This window comes from Dermochelys coriacea, chromosome 18 (assembly GCF_009764565.3).
Source record: "Dermochelys coriacea isolate rDerCor1 chromosome 18, rDerCor1.pri.v4, whole genome shotgun sequence".
NCBI lineage: Eukaryota > Metazoa > Chordata > Testudines > Dermochelyidae > Dermochelys > Dermochelys coriacea.
This window is the reverse complement of record NC_050085.1, coordinates 13636779-13661561: the sequence shown is the minus strand read 5'-3', so window position 1 is coordinate 13661561 and position 24783 is coordinate 13636779. Positions and strand designations below refer to the sequence as shown.

The 24783-nt window shown below is 40.1% G+C and overlaps 1 protein-coding gene across 6 annotated transcripts in view; it reads right to left on the bottom strand.

Moving 5' to 3' along the window:
- The window catches only part of RERE (arginine-glutamic acid dipeptide repeats), a 417871-nt gene that overhangs the window by 244685 nt on the left and 148403 nt on the right, over positions 1-24783 (bottom strand). For all 6 annotated transcript variants that reach the window (XM_038376447.2, XM_043500009.1, XM_038376446.2 and 3 more), the window contains exon 3: positions 6589-6659. In XM_038376447.2, the coding sequence (XP_038232375.1) occupies positions 6589-6659 (71 nt within the window). The remainder of the gene's footprint in view (positions 1-6588; positions 6660-24783) is intronic.

Below are 24783 nucleotides of genomic sequence, written 5' to 3'. Positions count from 1 at the left end.
CCAGGCTGAACACAAATGCTCATCAGAATCATGGTAATCAAAGATGGAAAAGCCCATTAGATCATCAAATCCCTCTGCCTAGGACAATTTAGTCCTCAATGAAAGACACGCAGTATCAGCAACTATATTCACACTAACACGGCTGCTTGTCTGAAACCTATATTCATACTGAATTTGATCATGAACAGAGATTTTTCTTATCCCCCAAGTCAAAAGCTGAGTACATTAATGCTCTCAACAGAAGAGCACTCAAAGCGACCCACCACCAGGTACACCAAGCAGTTAACATTTTTTAGTTCACCAACTGTGCCATTTTCAAAGCTTGAGATATAAATACTGAGAATTTATTAAGCAATTTGTGGCTGAATTTTCACTTTTATTGAAGAAGCTTAAGTACAGTTACATGAATATTTTCTTGTTCCTTTGGCCTTATAAAGTGCAGTACTTTAATTCAATTAAATTCTGCAAAAAAAATGTGGTCCTTTCATAGCAAATTTGAGTGAAACATTTATTAAACTCATGATTGGCACAGAGATGCTGGTACTGAAAAACAAGCAATATTGTTAAACCCTTTCTACCTCACATATCCTTTTTTCCTTAGCAACATTCTATTAAGCACCCTCTCCACCTTCAGATCAACATCAATTTCCTCAAAGTAGTTTTCAACAAAAAGTTGAGACTTTTCATTAAAGGGTCATTTATCACATTTAGAAGGTATTCCAGAATAAGAAAGTAAGTTACCCCCCCCCCCCAAAATCTCATGACAGACTGGTATTTCTGTTAAGTTTTTGACGCAATGGTATATATTTAGTTCACGTTCATTCTCTCAAGAGTCATTAAACCATAAACAATCCCTAAACGTACTTTTTAAAGATAATTTGATTCCTACAGTGATAGCTGGCGTTACATACTGCATTGGTGCAATGGTAGAGAGAGAAGGCTGTCACGTGGCACTAGTTCCCTATGATAAGAGCTCCTAACTAATGTTAGCTCAAGGCATACCATCTCCCATTTGGCAAGGGCACAATGCCTGTCACCATAATACCTGAAAATTTAGCTCCCAGCGAGTTCCTACCCCAGGCTAGGACAGCAACTTTTACTCATGCCTGGCACCACCAACGCAGAGTTGGCCTTTGAGTGAATTATTTTTGTGCCGAGTTATTAGATAGGTGTAACATAGATATCTCGCTTTGCAGTAACTGACTACAGTATGTCCTTTGTACCAGTTTTCCACAACTATATGAGAATATGAATGTCAGTTCTAGGTCAGCATGACCTAACATATCATAGAAGAAAGATACTGTCCTGAGTACAGACAGATTACCAAAATCAAGCAAAGACTGTATGGATTAATAAAAAATATTACAAAAAAGATCATATTAAGTTGGAGGCGTTGTGTGCTAGAAGTTAATCTTTAATAGCCACCAAACAAGCCACCAAGGATGCTAAGTTAAAAAACTTCTTGGTTCAAAAATCTTACCAATCAACAATTGTTGTCTGTAAGTGCATATAATAAATAGGGTCAGACTGATACTCTTATGCATGTTGAGTAGACCCATTGAAACCCATGACGCTACTCAGGTTGCTTATGGCATAAGCAAAGATATCAAACTGGCTTATAAGTAACTTAGAAAAAAGAAAATGGAGTCTATGGCACTACCATACTCAGCTTATGGATGGAAGCTTTATTCTTACAAGTTCAAGCAGCTTTGCCCAAAAAGAGTGCAGAATCCTGATGCCACTGAAGTCAATGGCAGTTTTGCCAGTGACTTCAATGAGGCCAGGATTTCATCTAGCATTTTTATTCTGGAGGATACAGGTTTACCTTTAGATCATCGCACACATCATACTTTACTTTACAATTCCATTTATAGTTAGTTCTATGCGTAACTGAATATTTGAAGAAGATAGCCATCATTGAAATGCCTTACACAGGAGAGCACAAATGTTATCTGTGACCATTTCCAATACAGTGCACCTAGAAAGGCAAAATTACTTTGTGATCTCCTCTTGCTGTCTTTCCTCTAGCCCCCATTTGATTTCCAGGTGCAATAGAAAAATGTGAAGAGTTAGCTTCTGATCTCAAGTAAAGTCTGTAACAATGAGCTTTGGAACCAAGTCTGCTGCTGCTCCTAGACCCATTAACACTTGAGGAACAATTTATGGAGAGAATGAACCAGCTCCTCAACATTGTAGATGTCCAAGTGAAACAAAATCACGAAAAGCACAGCAGTAGAGACAGATTGCAAAGAGAACAGCAGTAGTAACTAAAGCTTTATCACTGGAACTTAATGGCCATTGGTGAAAGGGGACTGTTCTTCAGGAAATGAAAAGAGATTCTTCTAGTATCTCTCTTAGCTGAATTGATTCATCTTAAAGTGTCAACAGAGGGACTTGTAATTTAAGTGCAATATACTAATGTGAGAAAGCATAGCAACGTACATGCTATGACAGTGGGAGATTGAAAGAGCATGTGAGGGGAGGACAATTATTTCTTTGGTTTCTTTCCTACGCAGTACAATCTAGAGATTAGAGTACAGGCTGTTCTGTAACAATCCATAACACTTGCCATGTGAACCTATCACTTCCAGAGACCAGAATGGCAGTTTAGTTCATACAGATCCATCAAGCTGGGTGTTATCCTATCCTTCCCCCACCCCTTTTTTTTGTTTAATTCACTTCAATTTTAGCAGAGGTGAGACAGGCAAGGAAGTTTTAATTACACAATTAGTCATCCTGATCAAGCTTTATTGAAGTGAAAAGGGAGTCTTTCAACATAAGATCTCAGCCATTCTAGGAGTATGTGTAGCAGCTTTTTTTCCTTTCTTCTTCTTCTTCTTCTTTTAAGTAGGAGAAAGACTTGGATACATCATTGAAATTATTGGGTGTCATACTTTGAAATCTGGTGCGGGAACGGGGAGGAAAACAGTGATGATTTAAGACCTATTATTGGAAGACCCAAGTCTGTTTTCAATTTAAGCTTTTAGAATGAAAAGGGAATTTCAGTAGCCATATCCACAGGTGTAAATCCCTGGCACATTCTCTCTACATATAATTAGCCACAGAAGAACTGGCTAATTAGTCAGGTGGATAAGGCACTGAACCAGGAATGAAGACTCTTGGGTTCTAGTCTCAGCTCTGTTGCAGAGCTCCTTGTCATCTTAGACAGGTTATTTCACCTCTGGACCCTGTTGTCACCATTTGTAAAATGCAAATTGTGACGTTGCACTCCATAATGTTTTATGGAAATATGTCGATGAGTGCAAGTATGATGTAACTGGAATATGCTTTATGCAAAAGGTCTCTTGCAAGGTATCATTACAAAGCTTACAGTTTACTGAGTGTGTTCATCCTATTTGTACGAATGTCTCATTCTTGTGTATAAAACTAGGAATATGAAGTAGAACTCTGAGGTCCTATTGTAACTATGCAAAGTGTGGGCCATTAATGGTGGTTTGGAAGCTTGATGGCTCCCATTGACTAGGATAATTGGTTTTAAACCTTCCTGGGTCCGTGTGCAGGCCATCCCTGAAGAATGGAGGCTGGGGTCTCACAGGACATGTGAACATGTCACCTGATACTGGAATCCATCTTAAACCTGGTGCTTTTCCATTTAGAAGGAGGGGTGGGGACCCAGAGAGACAAAAGATTCCTGCCTGGTGCCAAAGCTATAAATCAGGGTGGAACAGGACAAAGGGGGCTGCCAGTCAGTAGAACACCTCTACTTTCCCCCTAAGATGTCTGTTGGGACCAACAAGGACTGTACCAGGGGAAAGGATAAGGCCCAGACTAGGAAAGCATCTTGTCTGTGAAATAAACTTATCGGAACATCTCTGAGGGTGAGATTTTACCTGTAATCAGTTTCTTAATGTATTAGCCTTAGACTTGCATGTTTTTGCTTTATTTTGTTTGGTGACTTACTTTGTTCTGTTATTACCTGAAACCACTTAAATCCTAGTTTTTACACTTAATAAAATCACTTTTGTTTATTAATTAACCCAGAGTAAGCGATTAATACCTGGGAGAGCAAACAGCTGTGCATATCTCTCTCTCAGTGTTATAGAGGGCTGACAATTTATGAGTTTACCCTGTATAAGCTTCATACAGAGTAAAACTGATTTATTTGGGGTTTGGATCCCATTGGGAACTGGGTGTCTGGGTGCTGGAAACAGGTGACCTGCTGAGCAGTTTTTGGTTATAGCCTGCAGCTTTGGGGGCGTGGACCAGACCTGGGTCTCTGTTGCAGCAGGCTAGCGTGTCTGGATCAACACGGCACAGTTCTGGAGTCCCAGGCTGGCAAGGAAAATTGGCTCAAAGATAATTCCAGCACATCAGGTGACAGTCCCAAGGGGGTCTCTGTGACCGAACCCGCCACAGCTGGTCAATGGTCCTTTCTCCTCCCCTCCCGCACCCATTCTGGGTATAAAAACATAACTAGGGAAAAGTTCTGTGCCTGGATTGCACCAAAAGCACTAGAACCACCAAGTTAAAAGGGTTATTACTAAGGAAGTAAAATACTGTCAGCTGTGCATCCAAACCCACACTTAGTTTATGATAACCAAGAAGATAATGTACTTAATTAGTTGGTGACATTTTAAAGCTGTTTTTTTTTCCCCCTGCTTCACTTGACATGTTTTGCTAAGGGCAAAACAAAATTGTGTTCTCTTGTTGGAATCTGGCATAGCAGAGAGATCAAGTGTCCTTTCCACTGTACATACTACCCTTTCCTCAGCAAATAGATCAACCGTGACAAAAACACTGCAGATCCATTTTCTGTTAGCAAAACCAACATCAGTCTCTTTTTAAGCGTTCATTATGCCCCCGATTTTATTGACAAAACCATCAGGGAAATTAAAGAACCTACAGTGTGAAGAGGACAGGAATACAGCAACTATATTCCTTCCATAAAGAGGAATCAGCAGCATTCCTACCATTATACATCCCTGCAAGTGTGAGCTGCATACAGAACCTCAAAACAAAAACAAAAGTAAGAAACACAGTGTGAGGTGGTGGTTGGTTTTTGTTTTTTTGTTTTTTTTAAAGGATCAAAATATATTGCACTTTGCTTCCCACATTGTTTTGCAGACAACTTTAATGTGTTGTACTAGACCAATATTGACAACAGAAGCTTCAGCTTTTATTGCTGTTAATACCCTGAGCAATTACTGTAACTCAGCAGGAACTTCTATCCAGAATGGCAACTATCACACTGTAATTCAGCATTTCATGAGAGATTCCGCTGAAACATGAAAGCACCTGCTAATGTGCAAAAATAGTACAAATGGGGTTTAACGCATTCTTGGAACCTGGTAGATAAAAATACACAAGTATTTTTCATGGTGTAACTGTATTATACTTGTTAGAGATCACAGAAAAGCAGCAAATGTTTAAGTAATAACAAAAAGTCCAACAAACAGGTAGCTACTAGGCTTTAGAGAAGTCAGGGAAGGGTGTGAAAAATTACCTGAAAGGATGGATACTGTAAATAATGGAGACCTCTGGAAAAAACAGAAAACTAGCATGGACATAAATATTGAAGAAGAAAGCCATCAATGTAACAGGCAAAAGGAAAGAACACGTTCCCCCGCACGACAGACCTGCAAACTTAACTGGGGGTTGGAGAGAGTAGATAGAGAAAGGAAAGAGAACCTTTAGCAGAAACAGATGGTAGGTAATCTAAACAAGGAATGTGTCACCCTGGGCCTGTAATTATTTATTGCTTTAACTTTTAAGTGATATAAACATTTGACACACAAAAGCAGCTGAAAGAAAGGAGATTTTCAGTTAAGGACCTCATTCTATCTAACTCCCCCGATTACTCTTAGGTATAACAGGGACCTGAGAAAAACATAGATGCCACCTATGCTGTACCACCTGGAGAAGGAAGGTGGAGGTTTCCTACTGTATTGTGTCACTATAATAAGCATGTGTAGCCCACCTAAAACTAGCACAGGGATTTGCTTAAAGTTATTTCATGTTACAAAGCTATGGATTTGGGGGAAGGGGAGTGGAGGGGAGAGGAGGGGAAAAACACACTTCTCTCACGTTCTTACTGTGATGATGTGTCCTTGAATTAAAAATTCATTTAAGATCGAAGGTTTTGAAAGGAGATTAGAATGATTTTTTTTTAATCTAACAGTTTTCATGACAAGCGTCCTTAGGAGGAGAGTGAGGGAGTCATTAAATCTCAACTAAAGTCCTGTATCCATAGAGTCCAACAGGCTACCAAACCACAACTCTTTGATAGCCCACAACTCCATCTTCAGTATTTATTTATAGAGAATTTATCATTACAGTATAGTATCTAGACAATGTTATAATCAGCTTTTCCAGCAAAACAGGAAACTACTGTACCACGTCCCCCCTAGAGCACTCAAAGTACAATAGGTAGCTATGTGGATTATAAAACCTTGTGAAGAGTTCTCTCCATGTCCCAATTAACCAACTAGCTCTGCCTGTACAGGGCACTTCACTGTTTCAGTAGTGACAAAGTTACTAGAGTATTACTAAAAGAGAAGGGTTAAAGGGAGTAAAAGATTGTGCAATATCACCACCATGTTAGGAAAAAACATGGAAAACACTGCTTACCAATTTGAAGTCTTGAATGCTGCAGATGAAGTATGGGGTGTTCGGCCGGCGACTTTCAATATATACGCAATCTTTAAAAAAGCAATAATTTAAAATAATGACAATTAATTTCTGTATCTCAGACTGTAAGAATACAAAACAGGACACATTTTTAAAAACCTTATAAACTAAGAGAACCACAATGTTTATTATATAAAATGTAAATATTCTACGCTTGGGTTAATTTTTAATTAAAGGTTTAAAGGTTAATTTTTATGCAATGCTTTGTTCAGAAAACAAATGAACTCAGACAAGACTTCTGAATTTAGCTAATACAATGATGAGGTCATAACCTATGGACCAGACTAAAACAAGAGAGGAAACTAATCAAATCTCTTCTGGTTAATTCACTATTAAAAACTTAACACTAACATATTTTCTTTTCTAATTGTAAAGAAAACCAAGGCAACCAATCATAGCTGGAATGCAGTAAACTAAATTAGATTTTCCTCAGGGAAGAACTGAGCTTTCTCAAATTACATTTCACATGACAGAGGCTGAGTAATTATTTTTGTTTTTGACAACTGGACGCTAAAACGTTGCTGTAAAATGAGATCCGTTGTGTTACAAACACAATCCCAGCAATAATCACAACCAAAGCATGGGTTTAGGGAAAAAAAACAGCACTGAATGGAGAAAGCATTTCCCGGTTAATGATAAAGACCTTAGAAATGGGAAAATCCACACACAGCTTGCTAGAAAGCAGAGATGTTGCTCCAAATGTCAAGGAAATATTTCACGGATCATCTCAGTGCTCTTTTCATTTATATTCACACACAACTAGTTATTCAGATTTTCCATGAATCTACACACACTTCTGCAAAAGGTGTGTACCTTACTAAAACCTCAGGTGCTCAAAATACAACTAGCCTTTCTCCCATTGTCTTATTTCCTAATAATTGTAAAAGAAAAAAGATGAGGGGAAAACTATTGCAGTTTTAGCTCTTCTACGCTTATGACTGCATCATCATAATAAATATTTTAAACTGACAGAGAATATAATGCTTTACAAACACTATTCAGGCTATATTCAAACTTCACTAGGGTAGGAATCACTTCTTCCACCACTGACATGCAGTCACCTCAGGAGATAAAACTCAGCAACTGCTCAATATCAGTATCTTAAAACAACTGAAATTGCAGTAAGAATCTAGATAGATAGAACACAATCATGAAAGTTGGAAGTTGACCAAGACACCACATTCAAAGGCTCTAGTACTTTTGTGATAGATGCCCTGACTGTAATTGGTGAGGACCTAGGTTTTGCATCTCATTCAAAATGTGGTAGTAACATAATGCCTCAAAAGAAAATGCTTCCTTCTTAAACACCAGTTCCTAGGTTAGTTGGTGGTCTACCATGCAATTGCTACTAACCTAACCCAATACTGCTAGACTGTAATAGTATCACGGCAAAAGGCAGTGGAGTCCCAAGCATACATGGCATGAACGAGATAGAAAAAGGCTGGGGAAGGGATAACTGATGCAGGGGGCTACAATGAGGCAGGGCTCTGATAAACTCAATTAGATAAAGTTACCTTAACCCTTATAAAGCAAATTGATTGATTGTTTCACAGTAGCCCACTAGCCCCAGTGTTTTAGGAACTGTACAAACATAGAAGAGGAAGCCTGTCCTAAAAAGTTTACAGTTTACATAGACAAAAGTGTGAGGGGGGAAAAAATTAAATATCTCCATTATACAGATAGGAAACTGCAGCACCCAGAGATCAAGTAAATTGCCACAGCCACAGAGAACATTTGCGCCAGGAATTAAATCTGTTAAGTACTAGTCCAGTGCCTTAACCACAAAACCATCCATCCAGCTGGGCTTCCTAGCAAGGAACTTTTCATGTGACCATAGGACTTACATTGTACATACCAGGAACACCTAAATAAGGAGTAAAGAAAGTATCCTCCGGTGTGGCAGGGACATAAGGAATAAGTTGAAATGGCTTTAACTTTTGGACCAACTATTTAAACTGAAGTGTAAACCAATTTTCCCTGTATATCCTGAACTTCCCCAAACTCACTTTTTTCCAGATTGATACTGCATATTTCCATGTATGATTTCCTTTTGTCCTCGGCCAACTGCCATTCCCCTAAAACTTAAATCCCATTTAAAAAAAATGATCAATCCAAGAAGGGATTATTACCTGGAAGTTAACGTGGTTAGGTCTTGAATCCATCAACCCAGATGCAGACTTTTTCCTCCCCAAATACACTCAATCAGGCAAGACCCATTCAATCAACATCAAACGTCAATTTTTTTCCCCCATTTAACCAGTGATGGCCGACCAGTTCCCACTTGCCACAGCATATTGGAAAAAAATCTCACCCTATTCCTCTTGAACACTCGAGCACACCCAGCAAGATATTGAAATTCCACATTCCGTTAAAGAGAACTTAAAGCAAAAATTAGGCTCATCAATTAATCCATACAACAGCATTTTCCTCTAGAATGGACAATGTTCCCGTCTGAAAGAGCTTAGACTTCAAGTTTAGGTCTAAGCACAAAAGTATCTAACTCAGACAGAGGGTTACCTTGCCTTTTGCATTGCAAGCAACTCCCTAACTGACAAATGCTGCTCATTGTGACACATATTCCTAAAGGATTTGTAAGGTATCAAATAGCTAAAAGCAATCACTGCAGCTGTTTGAAGCCTGCCAACAACAAACTCCAGCCAGAATGAGAGCTCAAGTATCAGGGGCACTTGGCGTAGCTTTATCGACTAAAGTGGTGTTCAAGCCCCACAAAAAACCTTTGAAGCCACAAGGTAATGGATGGAGCATTTTCTACCCCCTTCCCCCCCCCCTTTTTTTTTTTAAGCACTCTCTCTTTGCTAGATGCCATATGTGCATAAAAAGTTAAATTCACCGAAGAAAAATGGAACATAAATTTGCAGGAGAGAGAGAGAGACAGGATGAGCTGGATAGTAATGGTGCAAAGAACAAACTTTCAGTTCCGGTTGCCTAAATCCTGCCTGAATGATAGTCCCCCATACAGGAATAATCTAGCATCTGGACTGGTGGATCCCCACAAACACTGTACCAACCTTCCTTTTTTACTTAAACGGTAACGCCTTGTTATTGAACAAAAAGTCACTTCCTGCTGAGTGTTCACAAAGAAACCATGGTAACTTGACTTATCCAACAATGCCTGTAAATCCATATGCCGAATTCCTACACACAACACTATGCTTTGTAAAACAGGCTACTTTATCATGCCAGTCGCTATCCATCAGGACTTTTGCAGTGAATCATTTTGTGGCAGCATTTGATAAAGTCAAATGAGCTTGGCACAAGGTGTTATTTAAAAAAAAAAAAGCTATGAAACCTATTGCTTATTTTATAGAAAGACATTAAACAGAGGGATTAGAATCTGGAGCGGTCTGAATTCATAATTTTATCGGCATCAGTCAAGCTGGTCTCCAATTGACAACAGAAATTGAAAGAATGCCCTGTTCTGACCCAGCTTCTTAATTCATTTATATGATAAAGTGAGAAGAAAATTATAGCAGAGCTTTGTGTCGACATCCCCATTATAAACTCCTAACTTCAGGGGTTTATGACTCCAATGTTCTGGACTGGAAATTTGGCATGCAAGACTCAGGCCAAGAAGCTAATTTTTTTCCTATCTTTTTATTTTTCAAGTTAGCTAAAAATGAGCTTCAGCAGTTTAAGTTACACAAATGTAAATAAAATTTGAGATGTGTTTTGCTCTTCTAGCATAAAATTTTATCATTCACTGAGAAGCATCTGCAACGCTATTGTGATTTGAACCAGTGTTTTTTCAAATTATAGTCATAGGGCATTCCCATGTATCTACAGAGAGGATTCTATTTTAGTGGTGGAGCATCTATTCATCTTCTAGCAGTAATACTAGTGGCTCTGACAATCCAGCCTAGGTCCTAGCATCTTTGGGGGGTGTCTAAATGTTTCAGTGTCAAAAAAGCCAACAAAAAAACGAACTTCTTCCAACTGAGTTTTTTTTCCCCCTTGAAAAATGTTCATCTGGTGTAAATTTAATTAATGATCAAATTTATGAATGACACCAACATCAGAAGAGTAGCATAACAAACAGGCGGATGGAACCTTACTACAAAGTGACCTGAATACATGATTGGGGGCTTCAGGCACCCAGGGGAGATTCAGTCTTAATAAATGTCAAGACCTACGCATAGTGAGAGAAATAATTCCAATACTAAAAAAGGAGGACACATAAACAACCAAACCCAGTGCATTAAATTACTTTTGCCTCCTTTATAGAGCCGTAACATTACAGAGCAGATGGGGGTGGATCATCATTGGGAGAACAAGTGATATACAGTCTCTCTTTCTACCTCCCTCCCTGAGAATACACAACATGATGTCAGTGACCCATGGATTTAAATCAGTATGATTTAGTAGACAAAGACTTTATGTTGCTGGGGATGAGGCTGGGGAGGAATTAGCCAATATACTAATGTTGAAAAAGCTGCCACTGCTTATTCATAGTAATCTTTTTTAACAAAACAAACTAACAGAGAATTTCGGCATGACAGACTGAATGTAAAGCAGGCACATTCACACAAGGAATTAGTCTGTTGGATAAGAATACGCAAACTAAAATCCACATTTTAAAAGAAAAATCTAATTCATTTTTATATTATGAACCTGAGTATCTCGCGGGTGCCAAGTGGAGAAGTTTCCGTCCTTCAGGTATACAACTTACATTTTCAACCTTACCCATACCAAAATGCATATTTACTAGACAGCCAACAGCAGCAGTACAAATATAAATAAATATATATATATATTTCTTTAAAAGCTTAAAATATTGTGTGTGTAATGGACCATAAACAGTGTGAGTGCCATAATAATCTATGTAATAAATAAAAGCTCATACTTAAGAGTCTTCCTTCAAAAGATCTCAAAGCTCTTCACAAATATTAAACGACTGAAATTGGGATGCCATCATGTTACCTGTCATGCACCACACTGCCTTTCTTTCCATCACTAAGAGAATAAAATCCACAGACAAAAACATACATTCATTCTAAGTCTACAATGGAATCTATCCTTATGCTAACCAGGACTGTAACCATTTTTCAGTGATTTCAGATCCTTGTGAAGCTTTAGCACAAGCCATGCTATGACTGGAGAAAGTCTGCTTTCATTTTGAATTGTCTGGCTTCATCATTTCTCACCACTTTAATACTAGCACAGTTTTGTGTCTCTGAGTGCCTACTGCCGCTTCTTACCATCTGCAAACAACACCGTTCATCAGAAGAGGAAAGAAAGTCAAAAGAGGAGACAGAACTAAACATCATACAATAAAGAGGAGGCCCTTCACACAGCAAATTTACTTCCTTCTGAATCCCTTTACAGATCAGCAGGTTTATGTAAATTGAACAAATTCTCTGCCTCGTAAATCACTGACTGAAGCCTGAGGCCATTTGTCATCATGAAACGATGAACCCATATGCATTCTTCCTGACAGCCAGCTCACTACTCTTGCCAGTTGCTTCAGCAGCAAACAACCAAGCAAGCAATTCAAGTTAGCCATCGCATTTCAGCCATTTGCTTGTTCCTATGAGATATTTTCCCCCTCTTCTTCAGGAAACCATAACACAAACCATGCTTCATTATAAAGGCAAGGCAAACTGTTTTCATAAGAAGGAAATTAAATACATCTTGCTAGTAAGTGTTTGAAGTTCTGCCCACTTCTGGTAATTATGTGAGGCACAATCCACAGACCACTTAATTTCCAACCGAATCCTGCCTGATGACCAGACTGCTATTCATCTCATTTCATGGACATATGTACATAGAATCATAGGACTGGCAGGGACCTCGAGAAGTCATCTAGTCCAGTCCCCTGCACTCATGGTAGGACTAACTATTATTTAGACCACCCCTGACAGGTGTTTGTCTAACCTGCTCTTAAAAATCTCCAATGACGGAGATTCCACAACCTCCCTAGGCAATTTATTCCAGTGCTTAACCACCCTGACAGTTAGGAAGTTTTTCCTAATGTCTAACCTAAATCTCCTTTGCTTCAACTTAAGCCCACTGCTTCTTGTCTTGTCCTATCCTCAGGAGGTTAAGAAAAACAATTCTTCTCCCTCCTCCTTGTAACAACCTTTCATGTACTTGAAAACTTATGTCCGCTCTCAGTCTTCTCTTCTCCAGACTAAACAAACCCAATTTTTTCAATCTTCCTTCATAAGGTCAGGTTTTCTAGACCTTTAATCATTTTTGTTGTTCTTCTCTGGACTTTCTCCTATTTGTCCACCACTTTCCTGAAATGTGGTGCCCAGAACCGGACACGATACTCCAGTTGAGACCTAATCAGCGCAGAGTGGAGTGGAAGAATTACTTCTCGTGTAATGCTTACAACACTCTTGCAAACAAAGCGAACATCATTCTGGGATGTATTCGAAGGAGTGCCACAGTGCCATCCACAGCCTCAAACAACTCTGACATCATAATCAAAAAGGCTGACAAAGGAGGTGCTATCGTCATCATGAATAGGTCAGACTATGAACAAGAGGCTACTAGGCAGCTCTCCAACACCACTTTCTACAAGCCATTACCCTCTGATCCCACTGAGAGTTACCAAAAGAAACTACAGCATTTGCTCAAGAAACTCCATGAAAAAGCACAAGAACAAATCCGCACAGACACACCCCTAGAACCCCCACCTGGGGTATTCTATCTGCTACCCAAGATCCATAAACCTGGAAATCCTGGACGCCCCATCATCTCAGGCATTGGCACCCTGACAGCAGGATTGTCTGGCTATGTAGACTCCCTCCTCAGGCCCTTCGTTACCAGCACTCCCAGCTATTTTCGAGACACCACTGACTTCCTGAGGAAACTACAGTCCATTGGTGATCTTCCTAAAAACACCATCCTAGCCACTATGGATGTAGAAGCCTCTACACCAACATTCCACACAAAGATGGACTACAAGCCGTCAGGAACAGTATCCCCGATACTGTCACGGCTAACCTGGTGGCTGAACTTTGTGACTTTGTCCTCACCCATAACTATTTCACATTTGGTGACAATGTATACCTTCAAATCAGCGGCACTGCGATGGGTACCCGCATGGCCCTACAGTATGCCAACATTTTTATGGCTGACTTAGAACAACGCTTCCTCAGCTCTCGTCCCCTAATGCCCCTACTCTACTTGCGCTACATTGATGACATCTTCATCATCTGGACCCATGGAAAAGAAGCCCTTGAGGAATTCCACCATGATTTCAACAATTTCCATCCCACCATCAACCTCAGCCTGGACCAGACCACACAAGAGATCCACTTCCTGGACACTACAGTGCTAATAAGCGATGGTCACAGAAACACCACCCTATATCGGAAACCTACTGACCGCTATTCCTACCTACATGCCTCTAGCTTTCATCCAGATCATACCACTCGATCCATTGTCTACAGCCAAGCTCTACCAGATAACCGCATTTGCTCCAACTCCTCAGACAGAGACAAACACCTACAAGATCTCTATCATGCATTCCTACAACTACAATACCCACCTGCTGAAGTGAAGAAACAGATTGACAGAGCCAGAAGAGTACCCAGAAGTCACCTACTACAGGACAGGCCCAACAAAGAAAATAACAGAACGCCACTAGCCATCACCTTCAGAGACTGCTGAATTGGAATTAATTTGCAAACTGGATACAATTAACTTAGGCTTGAATAGAGACTGGGAATGGATGACTCATTACACAAAGTAAAACTATTTCCCCATGGTATTTCTCCCTCCCACCCCACCCCCCACTGTTCCTCTGATACTCTTGTTAACTGCTGGAATTAGCCTACCTTGCTTGTCACCATGAAAGGTTTTCCTCCTTTCCCCCCCCTGCTGCTGGTGATGGCTTATCTTAAGTGATCACTCTCCTTACAGCATATATGATAAACCCATTGTTTCATGTTCTCTGTGTGTGTATATAAATCTCTCCTCTGTTTTTTCCACCAAATGCATCCGATGAAGTGAGCTGTAGCTCACGAAAGCTTATGCTCTAATAAATTTGTTAGTCTCTAAGGTGCCACAAGTACTCCTTTTCTTTTTGCGAATACAGACTAACACGGCTGCTACTCTGAAATTCGCAGGAGTGTTACACTGTTGACTCTCATTTAGTTTGTGGTCCACTTTGACCCCCAGATCCCTTTCCGCAGTATTCCTTTCTAGACAGCCATTTCCCGTTTTATATGCATGCAACTGACTGTTCCTTCCTAAGTGGAGTACTTTGCATTTGTCCTTATTGAATTTCATTCTATTTATTTCAAACCATTTCTCCAAAATGATCTGGACAAACTGAATTACAATCCTATCCTCCAAAGTACTTGCAACCCCTGCCAGCTTGGTATCATCCACAAACTTTATAAGTGTACTCTCTATGCCATTATCTAAACCATTGATAAAGAGATTGAACAGAACCTGACCTAGAACTGATCCTTTCAGGATCCCACTCGTTATGCCCTTCCAGCATGACTGTGAACCACTGATAACTACTCTCTGGGAACAGTTTTCCAACCAGTTTTGCATCCACCTTATAGTAGCTCCATCTAGGTTGAATTTCCCTAGTTTGTTTATGAAAAGGTCATGTGAGACAGTATCAAAAGCTTCACTAAAGTCAAGATATGCCATGTCTACCCCTTCCCCCCTATCCAGAAGGCTTGTTATGCTGTCAAAGAAAGCTTGCTTAATTATTTGCTCCATTTACTTTCCAGGTACAGAAGACAAGCTGATTGGTCTGTAATCCCCTGGGTTGTCCTTATTTCCCTTTTTATAGATTGGCACTATATTTGCCCTTTTCCAGCTTTTTGGAATCTCTCCCGTCTTCCCATGACTTTTCAAAGATAATCACTAATGGCTCAGATATCTCCTCAGTCAGCTCCGTGAGTATTCTAGGATGCATTTCATCAGACCCTGGTGACTTGAAGACATCTAACTTGTCTAAGTAATTTTTAACTTGTTCTTTCCCTATTTTAGCCTCTGATCTTACCTCATTCTCACTGACATTCACAATGTTAGACGTCCAATCACCAGCAACCTTCTTGGTGAAAACGGAAACGAAGTAGTCATTAAGCACCTCTGCCATTTCCATATTTTCTGTTATTATTTCTCTCCCTCCCTTCCCGCATTGAGTAACAGACCTACCCTGTCATTGGTCTTCCTCTTGCTTCCAATATATTTGTAGAATGTTTTCTTGTTACCCTTTATGTCTCTAGCTAGTTTGATCTCGTTTTGTGCTGTGGTCTTTCTAATTTTGTCCCTACATAACTGAGTTATTTGTTTATATTCATCCTTCGTAATTTGACCTAGTTTCTACTTTTTGTAGGACTCTTTCGATTTTTAGGTCACTGAAGATCTTCTGGTTAAGCGAGGGTGGTCTCTTGCCATACTTCCTGTCTTTCCTACGTAGTGGAATAGTTTGCTCTTGTAGCCTTAGTAATGTCTCACTAAAAAATTGCTAACTGTCTTCAATTGTTTTTCCCCTTGGACTTGCTTCCCAGGGGATCTTACCCCGCGTTTCCTAAAGTCTGCCTTCTTGAAATCCATTGTCTTTATTTTGCTCTTCTCCCTCCTTACCGTTCCTTAGAATCACAAACTCTACCATTTCATGATCACTTTCACCCAAGCTGCTTCCACTTTCAAATTCTCAACCAGTTCCTCCCCATTTGTCAAAAATCAAATCTAGAACAGTCTCTCCCCTGGTAGCTTTCTCCACCTTCTAAAATAAAAAATTGTCTCCAATACATTCCAAGAACTTGTTGGATAATCTGTGCCCTGCTGTGTTATTTTCCCAACTGATGTCTGTGTAGTTCAAGTCCCTCATCACCACCAAGTCCTGTGCTTTGGATGATTTTGTTAGTTATGGACCATAACAGCAAATAAACCATTCAAATCTAGTATGTCAAGACCTCTAGGTTGAGTAAATCCCCAAGTTTTCATTCCAGGACATAGTTTGACATGGAACAACAGTTACAGCTACTGACACCTGGCAGCTGAAGAAGGGAAATGCATACATCTGCATAAAAACTTCATCAAGCAGAATCTGCTGCAAAGCAAAATGGAATAAGATAGTGCAACAAATGCCCATGAATGCCACTGACTTGACTCCATGTCTGTTGCCTTCTTCACATCATTCTCTGACTATTGCAATCTTTTTCCAGTGCTAGCTAGCTACAGTCCAGCCACACAGAACAGAATGCTTCTGTCCACCTCACGCATGGAGAAGGATCATGGGAAGCATGCAATAATGGTGCCAAGTTGCAACTTCTCCATGGACTTCCTGTTCTTTTCATGGACCAGTTCAAAACTACTATCCTTGCATTCTAAAGACTTCCATGCCTATTTTCACAGCCCTCCATTTTTATCCCTCAACTTTCCTCCTGTTCATCTGCTTCTGACCACCTCTGTCCCACAACACAACCACATCACCATTGGTACAAGTGTCTTCTCCGCTGACATCTGCAACAGCATTAAAGGGAAAGTTCAAGAAACTGTTGCGGCCCAGGGTTATTTATTTGAAAAAGGCTTGCCCTCCCTTCAAGGAGGCATTTACACTCAGTCAGTAAAGGGCTGGAGAAGCTGTCCACTAATTTACCTTTAGTCAGCAATGGGACATCTGTCCTCTAGGCTATGGGCATTAATCCCACAGTTCCAGCACCATTGCTGTGAATCTGTTCAATCTTCTCATCAAAGTGCAAGAAGAAAGCCTTACAGCAGGAGACATTCTCCTCAGACATGTAATAAAGATAGGTAGTTTGATCTAGACTATTACCCACCACAGTTCTGCTGGTGGTGACTTGGCAGATTCTATAGCCGGGGTGGGGAGGTGGAGAGCGGGGGGCGCTAGCCTACATCATTGCAATCATACATCATAGCCTACATCATTGCAATGAAAGAGGATCAATATTCCTATGGTGTGCCCCATGGGATTCACTGCCTGTCTACTGCAACCAGTATATCTTCCTACTTTCTTTTTTTTTTTTTTTTCTTTCATGTGAACCATTATAAATTAAATTACTATCTATTAAATCCCCCCCACCAAACCTTTGGAGCCAGAAAACATTGCCATGACACATGGCACTGATTCATTATACCTTTGAGCTTATGGTGATCATCCCAGTGTCCCCATTCCAAAGGATATTGCTTACGTGCTAAAAGACCCTTTAAAAAAAATCAGAGCTAGAACACGTAGGCTTCAGAAGCCCTTTGTAAAAGGAAAAATATAAACCTCAGCACATGAATCTTTTCTGCCTTTAATAACGTACTGCACATAGTAAACACCATCACAGTTAGGAGCCTTGCAGGTTTTAGTTAATATATGAGTCAACACTTGCATCATCCAAGCATAAAAGCCTGAGGCTCTCCTCGCTGCACTTTTCTTCCACAGAAAATATATTCCTTGAAAGCCACCGACATGGAACATGTACAACCTCCTGCTTTCACTTGAACGGTCGCAACCTTAGCTTTCGAAGTCTAGCTGAAAGCAATTTGAGCTCCAACATAAATACATTTCCCAGCACTAACATCTCAGTTTCTGCCTACTGTCCAGAGTCCCTCTCATTTTCTCTTCCATCAGATATATAGCATTGAAAGTTTCATGTTCTCAAAAGATTAAGTCGGTTCTTTAACGTTCTCCCTTCTTAGCAACTTCAACATAAAAGGAAAATGGCCAGCCAGTTGATGTGCTGAGATCACTGCTTATTACACTAATCACAATGATCTCACTGTAACCTTGTGCTTCCCACCTGTCACATACCCGTTGTCCCTCATCTCAAACTTTCAGACGGGGGCCATCTTTTATTGTGTGTGTGTGTCCAGTGCTCAGCAAAAAGGGGGCATCTAGGCAGTACTGCAATATAAATATAGTGTTGGTCAGAGGAATCCTAGAAGGGTACAGTCTCCTGAGAAGTCCTGGAAATCAAAGCAATAGTCTCATTAGAAGGATCTGGTTTACTTCACTGTTTTAAATGTAATGCAAGTTTAAGGATTTGGGGAGGAGGGTTAAATAGGGACCAAATTTACAATATAAATTCTTTGAGACAAGGATATAATCTCCACACTCTCTGAAAGCACCTACTGTTTACTTAGCACAATAAATAAATAGAACAGCCATGAGGAGGACAACACAAATATCTGCAATAGCCAAGTTCACAATCAAACGACAGTACATTAAGAACACCACACTCTTTATAACTGCTTTATTGTGTAACAAGGAGGATAAACATTCAATACCCCGAAAAATACATATCCACAGAGGCTAGTATTACAATATAGCATACCTTTCAATTGGTATGAAAATTACCCTCTCTCCATGTTCAGCGAATCCTGACCCCTGTGAATGAGGCCAGCTCATCAAATCCCTTAAAATATGGGTCAATAATGGAAACACCAACAGACCTTTACAGCCATATGAACAGTGTGCTGCTTTAATAACTTAAGTTTTAGGAACAAATACAAAGAGGAATGCACTGGGAACATGCTATGCATGGTTTTCAAGAGAAAAATATCAGCAGTGACAGGTAGGGAGGTATAAAGTTACCTCTTTCCCCCATATGGCTGACAACAAACAAATTGCTAGTCTGATCTTTTAGTGTCACTTCCTGCCAAGCAGATTTCAAGCAACACTGCTGGCTCTTTGTCAGAAAACAATGTGCTGGAGCCCTGGTTCAGCAATAAATGGTTCAACCAATTTGCAGTGCTCACTTGAAATACACAGGAGTATTCATGACGCCTGGGTTGCAGTTCTTATTTGGCAAATGATTTTATTATAAACCGGTATCATGGTGAATCCATTTTCTTTAAGAGGTTTCTGCTACTATTTAATGGACTGTCAGTATAATTTAGATTTCATCTATTTAAACTCATTCAAGCCTGGCCCCTGATTGTACAGTAAATGGAACATATTTCTATTCAACAAAATTAATGACAGTTAATTGTAGTCTACAGTTCCCAATTTTATAAAAGCAACCGTTCTGCAGTTCAAGCATCAAGCTACAAGATTTCTCACACCACTTATTTTTTTGGCACTGTCTATGCATGCCCACAATATTTTATAAGGCTCCCCTTGCAACACTAACATACAGATTGATCTGGTGTTTGGTTCTGATACACCTTTGATTTTCCTACAGAAAAGCAATCAGGAGCCAGAAAATACCAAGAGACAAAAACAAAGTTAAGGATGCACAGTCACTAATTCACACCAGAATGGTTTGTTGATGGATTTTTGGGTGTCTCCTCCCCCCTACAAATGTACAAGACAGGGGAAATGTCTAAACTGTCCCAACTTCAGATTAGAAATATCCTACTCTGATTGGCTGTTCCAGAAAGCCTAAGAGCTCAGTTGACTCAACACCACCTCCTTCAAAGGTAGATTAAGTTACTGTATTTGTGTCATTAAAAGGTCAGTCCTTTCTGCCCTGCATCAATATCAGTGAGTCCATGTAACATTTCAAGAAAGATAGCAGGCATTTACTCCAACATCGTTGGCAGAGACTCCTATCGGCTGTTGTGAAATATGCTTTTTCCAAACATCTATTTAGCTGCCATTCTCCCCCACCAGAAGTAGTCACATTTCAATTGCTCTTTATGGAGTTTATAATATGCTTTGAGATCCTTTAGAATGAAAAGTGCTACAATAATGTAATTTATATTTACATAACTGACTGAATTAGAGAGTGGTCTGGCAGAGTCCTTAGCTTTCTTCAAAGCTAACATCCCCAAACATGAAAATATGAACAGGTTTTCATGGACAAACATTGGATGCGTAGGACTTATGCAAAAGATATGCATTTAGTAGTAGACTTTTGTATTTCTCATAGGAAAAACTGAAGAGGGGCACTGAGTTACACTGATTGGAGATTCCAAAATGCCTCTAAAAAAGTCATTGATATATATTTGGTAAATAAAACGCTCACAAAGATTTTTTAAATGCACATTGATTCTCAACAGATTAGAAATTCTCCTTTTAGGCCGCCATGGTCTGTTATGTAAATGTTCATATAAATGCCAGGAAACAAGGAATCAGTACACTTGGGTTCAATTCCACTGTACCACCAACTCCAAGAGTCACTTAGAAAGGTAAGATGAGGAGGAGAAGCTATTAAAAAGAAAATCTAAACTGGGATTGTAAGAGATTGGTTTGCAATGCCCTTTGAGATCCTCAGGAAAAAATTTATGTGAGTACCTGATCTATTCTAAATCTCCCCAGCCTATCACCTGATAGATGGAGTACCTGATTAGGCAAACGGATAAGGAGTGTGCCATTTTCCAAATTGTTGGAGCACCCCGATCAGAAACAGTGAATGCATCACTTCAGTGATTTCAAATCTCTGATTGGGTAGATTTCCACTTTATTCTATGTTTAAAATAGCAGCATTCTCTGTCCCTTCTAAGATTGCTGTGCTGCAAAGAACATTTATGTCAAATTCTCAGTTACTCTCTCTTTTGTCTGGCAATTTGGTACCCATGCACCTGCCATTTTTACAGTCAAACACAGCAGCTTTGAATAAGGTATTTGGATCTAAAATGGTTAAATAGTACTTGTTTACTAAAATGAAATGGGAGATTTTGCCATTGTTTAAACTGTAAGTGGCTTTGAAATGCCTTCTATACAGAACAAAATTAGTGCAGCTGCTGTAATGCTGATCTTATAGCAGATTATTCTGCTTCAACAGGATGCCTTTTCTCTATATTTATTTATTCTTATAAAAGAAAAAAAGTCTTAATATTATACACACCTGTTTGGACAAAATGAATGAAAAACAAGGATGACAAAAAACACCTGGCATCTATACTCAACTGGGTCCAGAAAGTTAAAGAATGTCTAGTGAACTATGCTGAGGCTCCTGAACTTCCTCAAGCTGAATCTGTAGCTTTGCACCCACCCTGCATGAGCTCTTGATATTGCTTAACGTCACGTGCCAGAGACACAGACTAACCACCTCATCCAGGGACAATGACAGGATTGCTCCCAGAACAATCAGAACCAGTGGATCCAGTTCACATTCCCCTTCCGAATACTCCAGTTGTGGATGTCCAGACGATGTCAAACAGGACTACTGCACCAAATCTGGGTGTCTAGGGTAGGGCTCCCACAGTTCCCAAACACTGCCAGTAGGATGGTACAACTGGCAGAGGACACTCCCCTCCCCATGGCACTTCTCTTTTGGCCAATCCTATCTGGTCGTGGGACAGAACCTGGATCTTCTGGGGCTCCTATTATATGCCACCTCTTGCCAGATGCCACAGAGACTCCTGCAGGGCCTCAGACTCATCGGAAGAAAAAGCTGGATCCCTTATCTCTGGCAGAACCAATGGTTGCGCCTCAAGGCTGGCAGGGTGGGGATGGGAACACACCTCTGCATTGTCAGATTGTCTCTTCCTCTGGTGTAACACCATCCCAGAATAGAAACAGTCCCGCTAGGAGATGTGAATGCAGATAGGGAAGAGCAAAAATGTCCTCCGGGGAGATGTGGGTCTGAGATTGCCAATGGACTCTTCTCGCATCCCAGGGCTCAGTAGTCAGGACCAGAGCTTCCCTGGTCCCCGTGGCGCCCAGCACCTTCTGGGGCTGTGGCACTACTACCACCGCATAAGCTCTAGAAATAGATGGGAGCACCAGAAGCTTTCACCATGGGAGCTTTCATCACAAGCCTTCACCATCGGAGCCCATATTGGAACTATCAGATCCATATCATGCTGCACCTCCCTTCTCATGTCGATAAGATTTACAGGGGTCTAAGTCCTTAGCACCTGTGTGCGCCAGCTCTCCTGACATAGATGAGGTCGGGGAGAGATCCTCTCTCTTAAGACCGGTTTTAGACAAAGATGTCTTGTCCTTATGTCTTCTAGAGTGTCCCTTGTTCTCATATGAAGCCTTCTTCTTAGGCTTAATAGTCTTAGCCTCTGTTCCTGCACTTGTGCTCAGAGGAGAGCTGCCTGCTTGGTGAGACTGATATACCATGGGGGGGAGGTCCCCAGCCTAGATTTGACTGGGGCTTCATTGCCTTCTCCATGAGATGTTTTGAGTCTCAGTTCCTGACTCTCATGAGTTCTAGGGGCAAAAGAGCAACAGATGCTGACTTGGTAGAAATATGAGCCTCACCCAGGCAGCGTTGATGTTAGGAAAAGGAGCACAGGCAGGCAACAATTTTTGAACCCCAGGACCCTGGGCGTAATCTCAGACTTCTTGGGGAGAAAGTTCCCAGGTGGGGAACAAAAACAAATGCCAGAACTGATGATGATTCACTGGTGTTAAAGCTCTGTTAGTGATATCATTGCCTTTTAATCTAATTATACTGTTTTATCTAATTATACTGTGTTAAAATATACTATAAAGACTGTTAAAATTACTAAAAACTGCTCCAGTAAAAAAGGAGCCAAGGACACCAAAGATACCAACTCAGACCATCCAGCAGCACTAACGAACCAGAGCAGCATCGGCCCGCACCACTTTTTATGCTCTCAGTTCAGAGCACGAGAGCAACAGTGCGTATATAGGCCAATAGACACAGTTTGTGAAAAATTCCATAAATCAGGAGCATGGTGCACACGTGTATCCCATGTATGGAATACACATAGGGACCATCACCTGAAGAAGAACACAATGTTCTACACCTGAGTCACCAAAACTGGAAAGACTTCCAGTTTGATAAGATCAGCACCCCTGTTACAACACAATACCAGAAGAAAAGCTTTTGATGAAACCATCCATAATGTCTTGGACTTTTAAATGAAGGAGGAAGACTGGGCAGAGCCATGCCTGTTTATCTGGATAGAGTGGTAATATTTCCCTCTGTAGCTGGTTTTCTGCACATATACTCTCAGACCTCTCCTCATTGTGACAAACCTGTTGCCTCTGGTTATCAATGGCTCAATACAACCTTTATAGGATGAAAGGAGGACCAACACCACAACGGTCTTTTGCCTGGTATGACCATGTTACAGGAGGAAAATATTCTAAGTACAATTAAAAGAATACTGTTAAATTATTTATACCTTCCCAGTGTTACCAGCTCAGCAGACAGTTAAAATGGAATTTTTAAAATATAGTTTTCTTTTCAATGTTTAAACTGTATTTACCTCTTGATTTCACATTCCATTTGAACAATTAAAACAGAATAACAGTTTCACTTAATTATAGTCAGTTTAATGCATTCATTTTGACGCACTTATACAAATGTGTTTGGTTTGCAAAATTGCAGGTCAACTTTTACAATCCACACACCACGCTGGTTGCCTTTTTTCTTTAATATACTAATAAAAGTATTGAAAAGCTACTGTTTTACAAAACCTACATTCTGAAGTTTAATTGCAAGATAGTATAGTCTTCATTAATTCACAGATGACAGAAGAAATTAATCTCTCCCCATGAAATTTCAGAATGATGTGCTAACCAAGACTGGTGCAACTTTCTATTAAGGCTAAACAGTAAACTTCAAGTCTCAAAGACCATGAAATACCGCAACAACAAAAAACAATCTGCCAGCTTCATTTCTTGAAAAATGCCAGATTCAAAGAATTCCCCACCTTTACAGTTCTTCAAACTCACTCCTAGTAGTGTTTTTAACTCAGATTTCCATTTACCTAGTTTTATAAAGATGTACTGTATTCCACATTAATAAGTAAAAAGAAAAGGAGTACTTGTGGCACCTTAGAGACTAACAAATTTATTAGAGCATAAGCTTTTGTGAGCTACAGCTCACTTCATCCGATGCGTGAGCTGTAGCTCACAAAAGCTTATGCTCTAATAAATTTGTTAGTCTCTAAGGTGCCACAAGTACTCCTTTTCTTTTTTGCGAATACAGACTAACACGGCTGCTACTCTGAAACATTAGTAAGTGTTATTCTGTTTAGGAGTTGCAATCTTCCTATGTTCATCTACTGCAAAAGTAATTCCCTAATGCAATTTTCAAAACCCCTGGTATCTGTGCACCATGAGTATCTATGGTAATTAAACCACCACTTTTCAATTATAGCTGCTGCTGCCATGTACCAAAAACCTAACGGTAAGGTCTTTGTGTGAAATTTCACTCTAGACCCTGCAAAAGCACAAAATACTTTAGTTTTACAAGGTATCTTATATTATTTTTAGAGTGCAAGCTATTTGGGGTAGGGAGCATATGTTACTCAGTC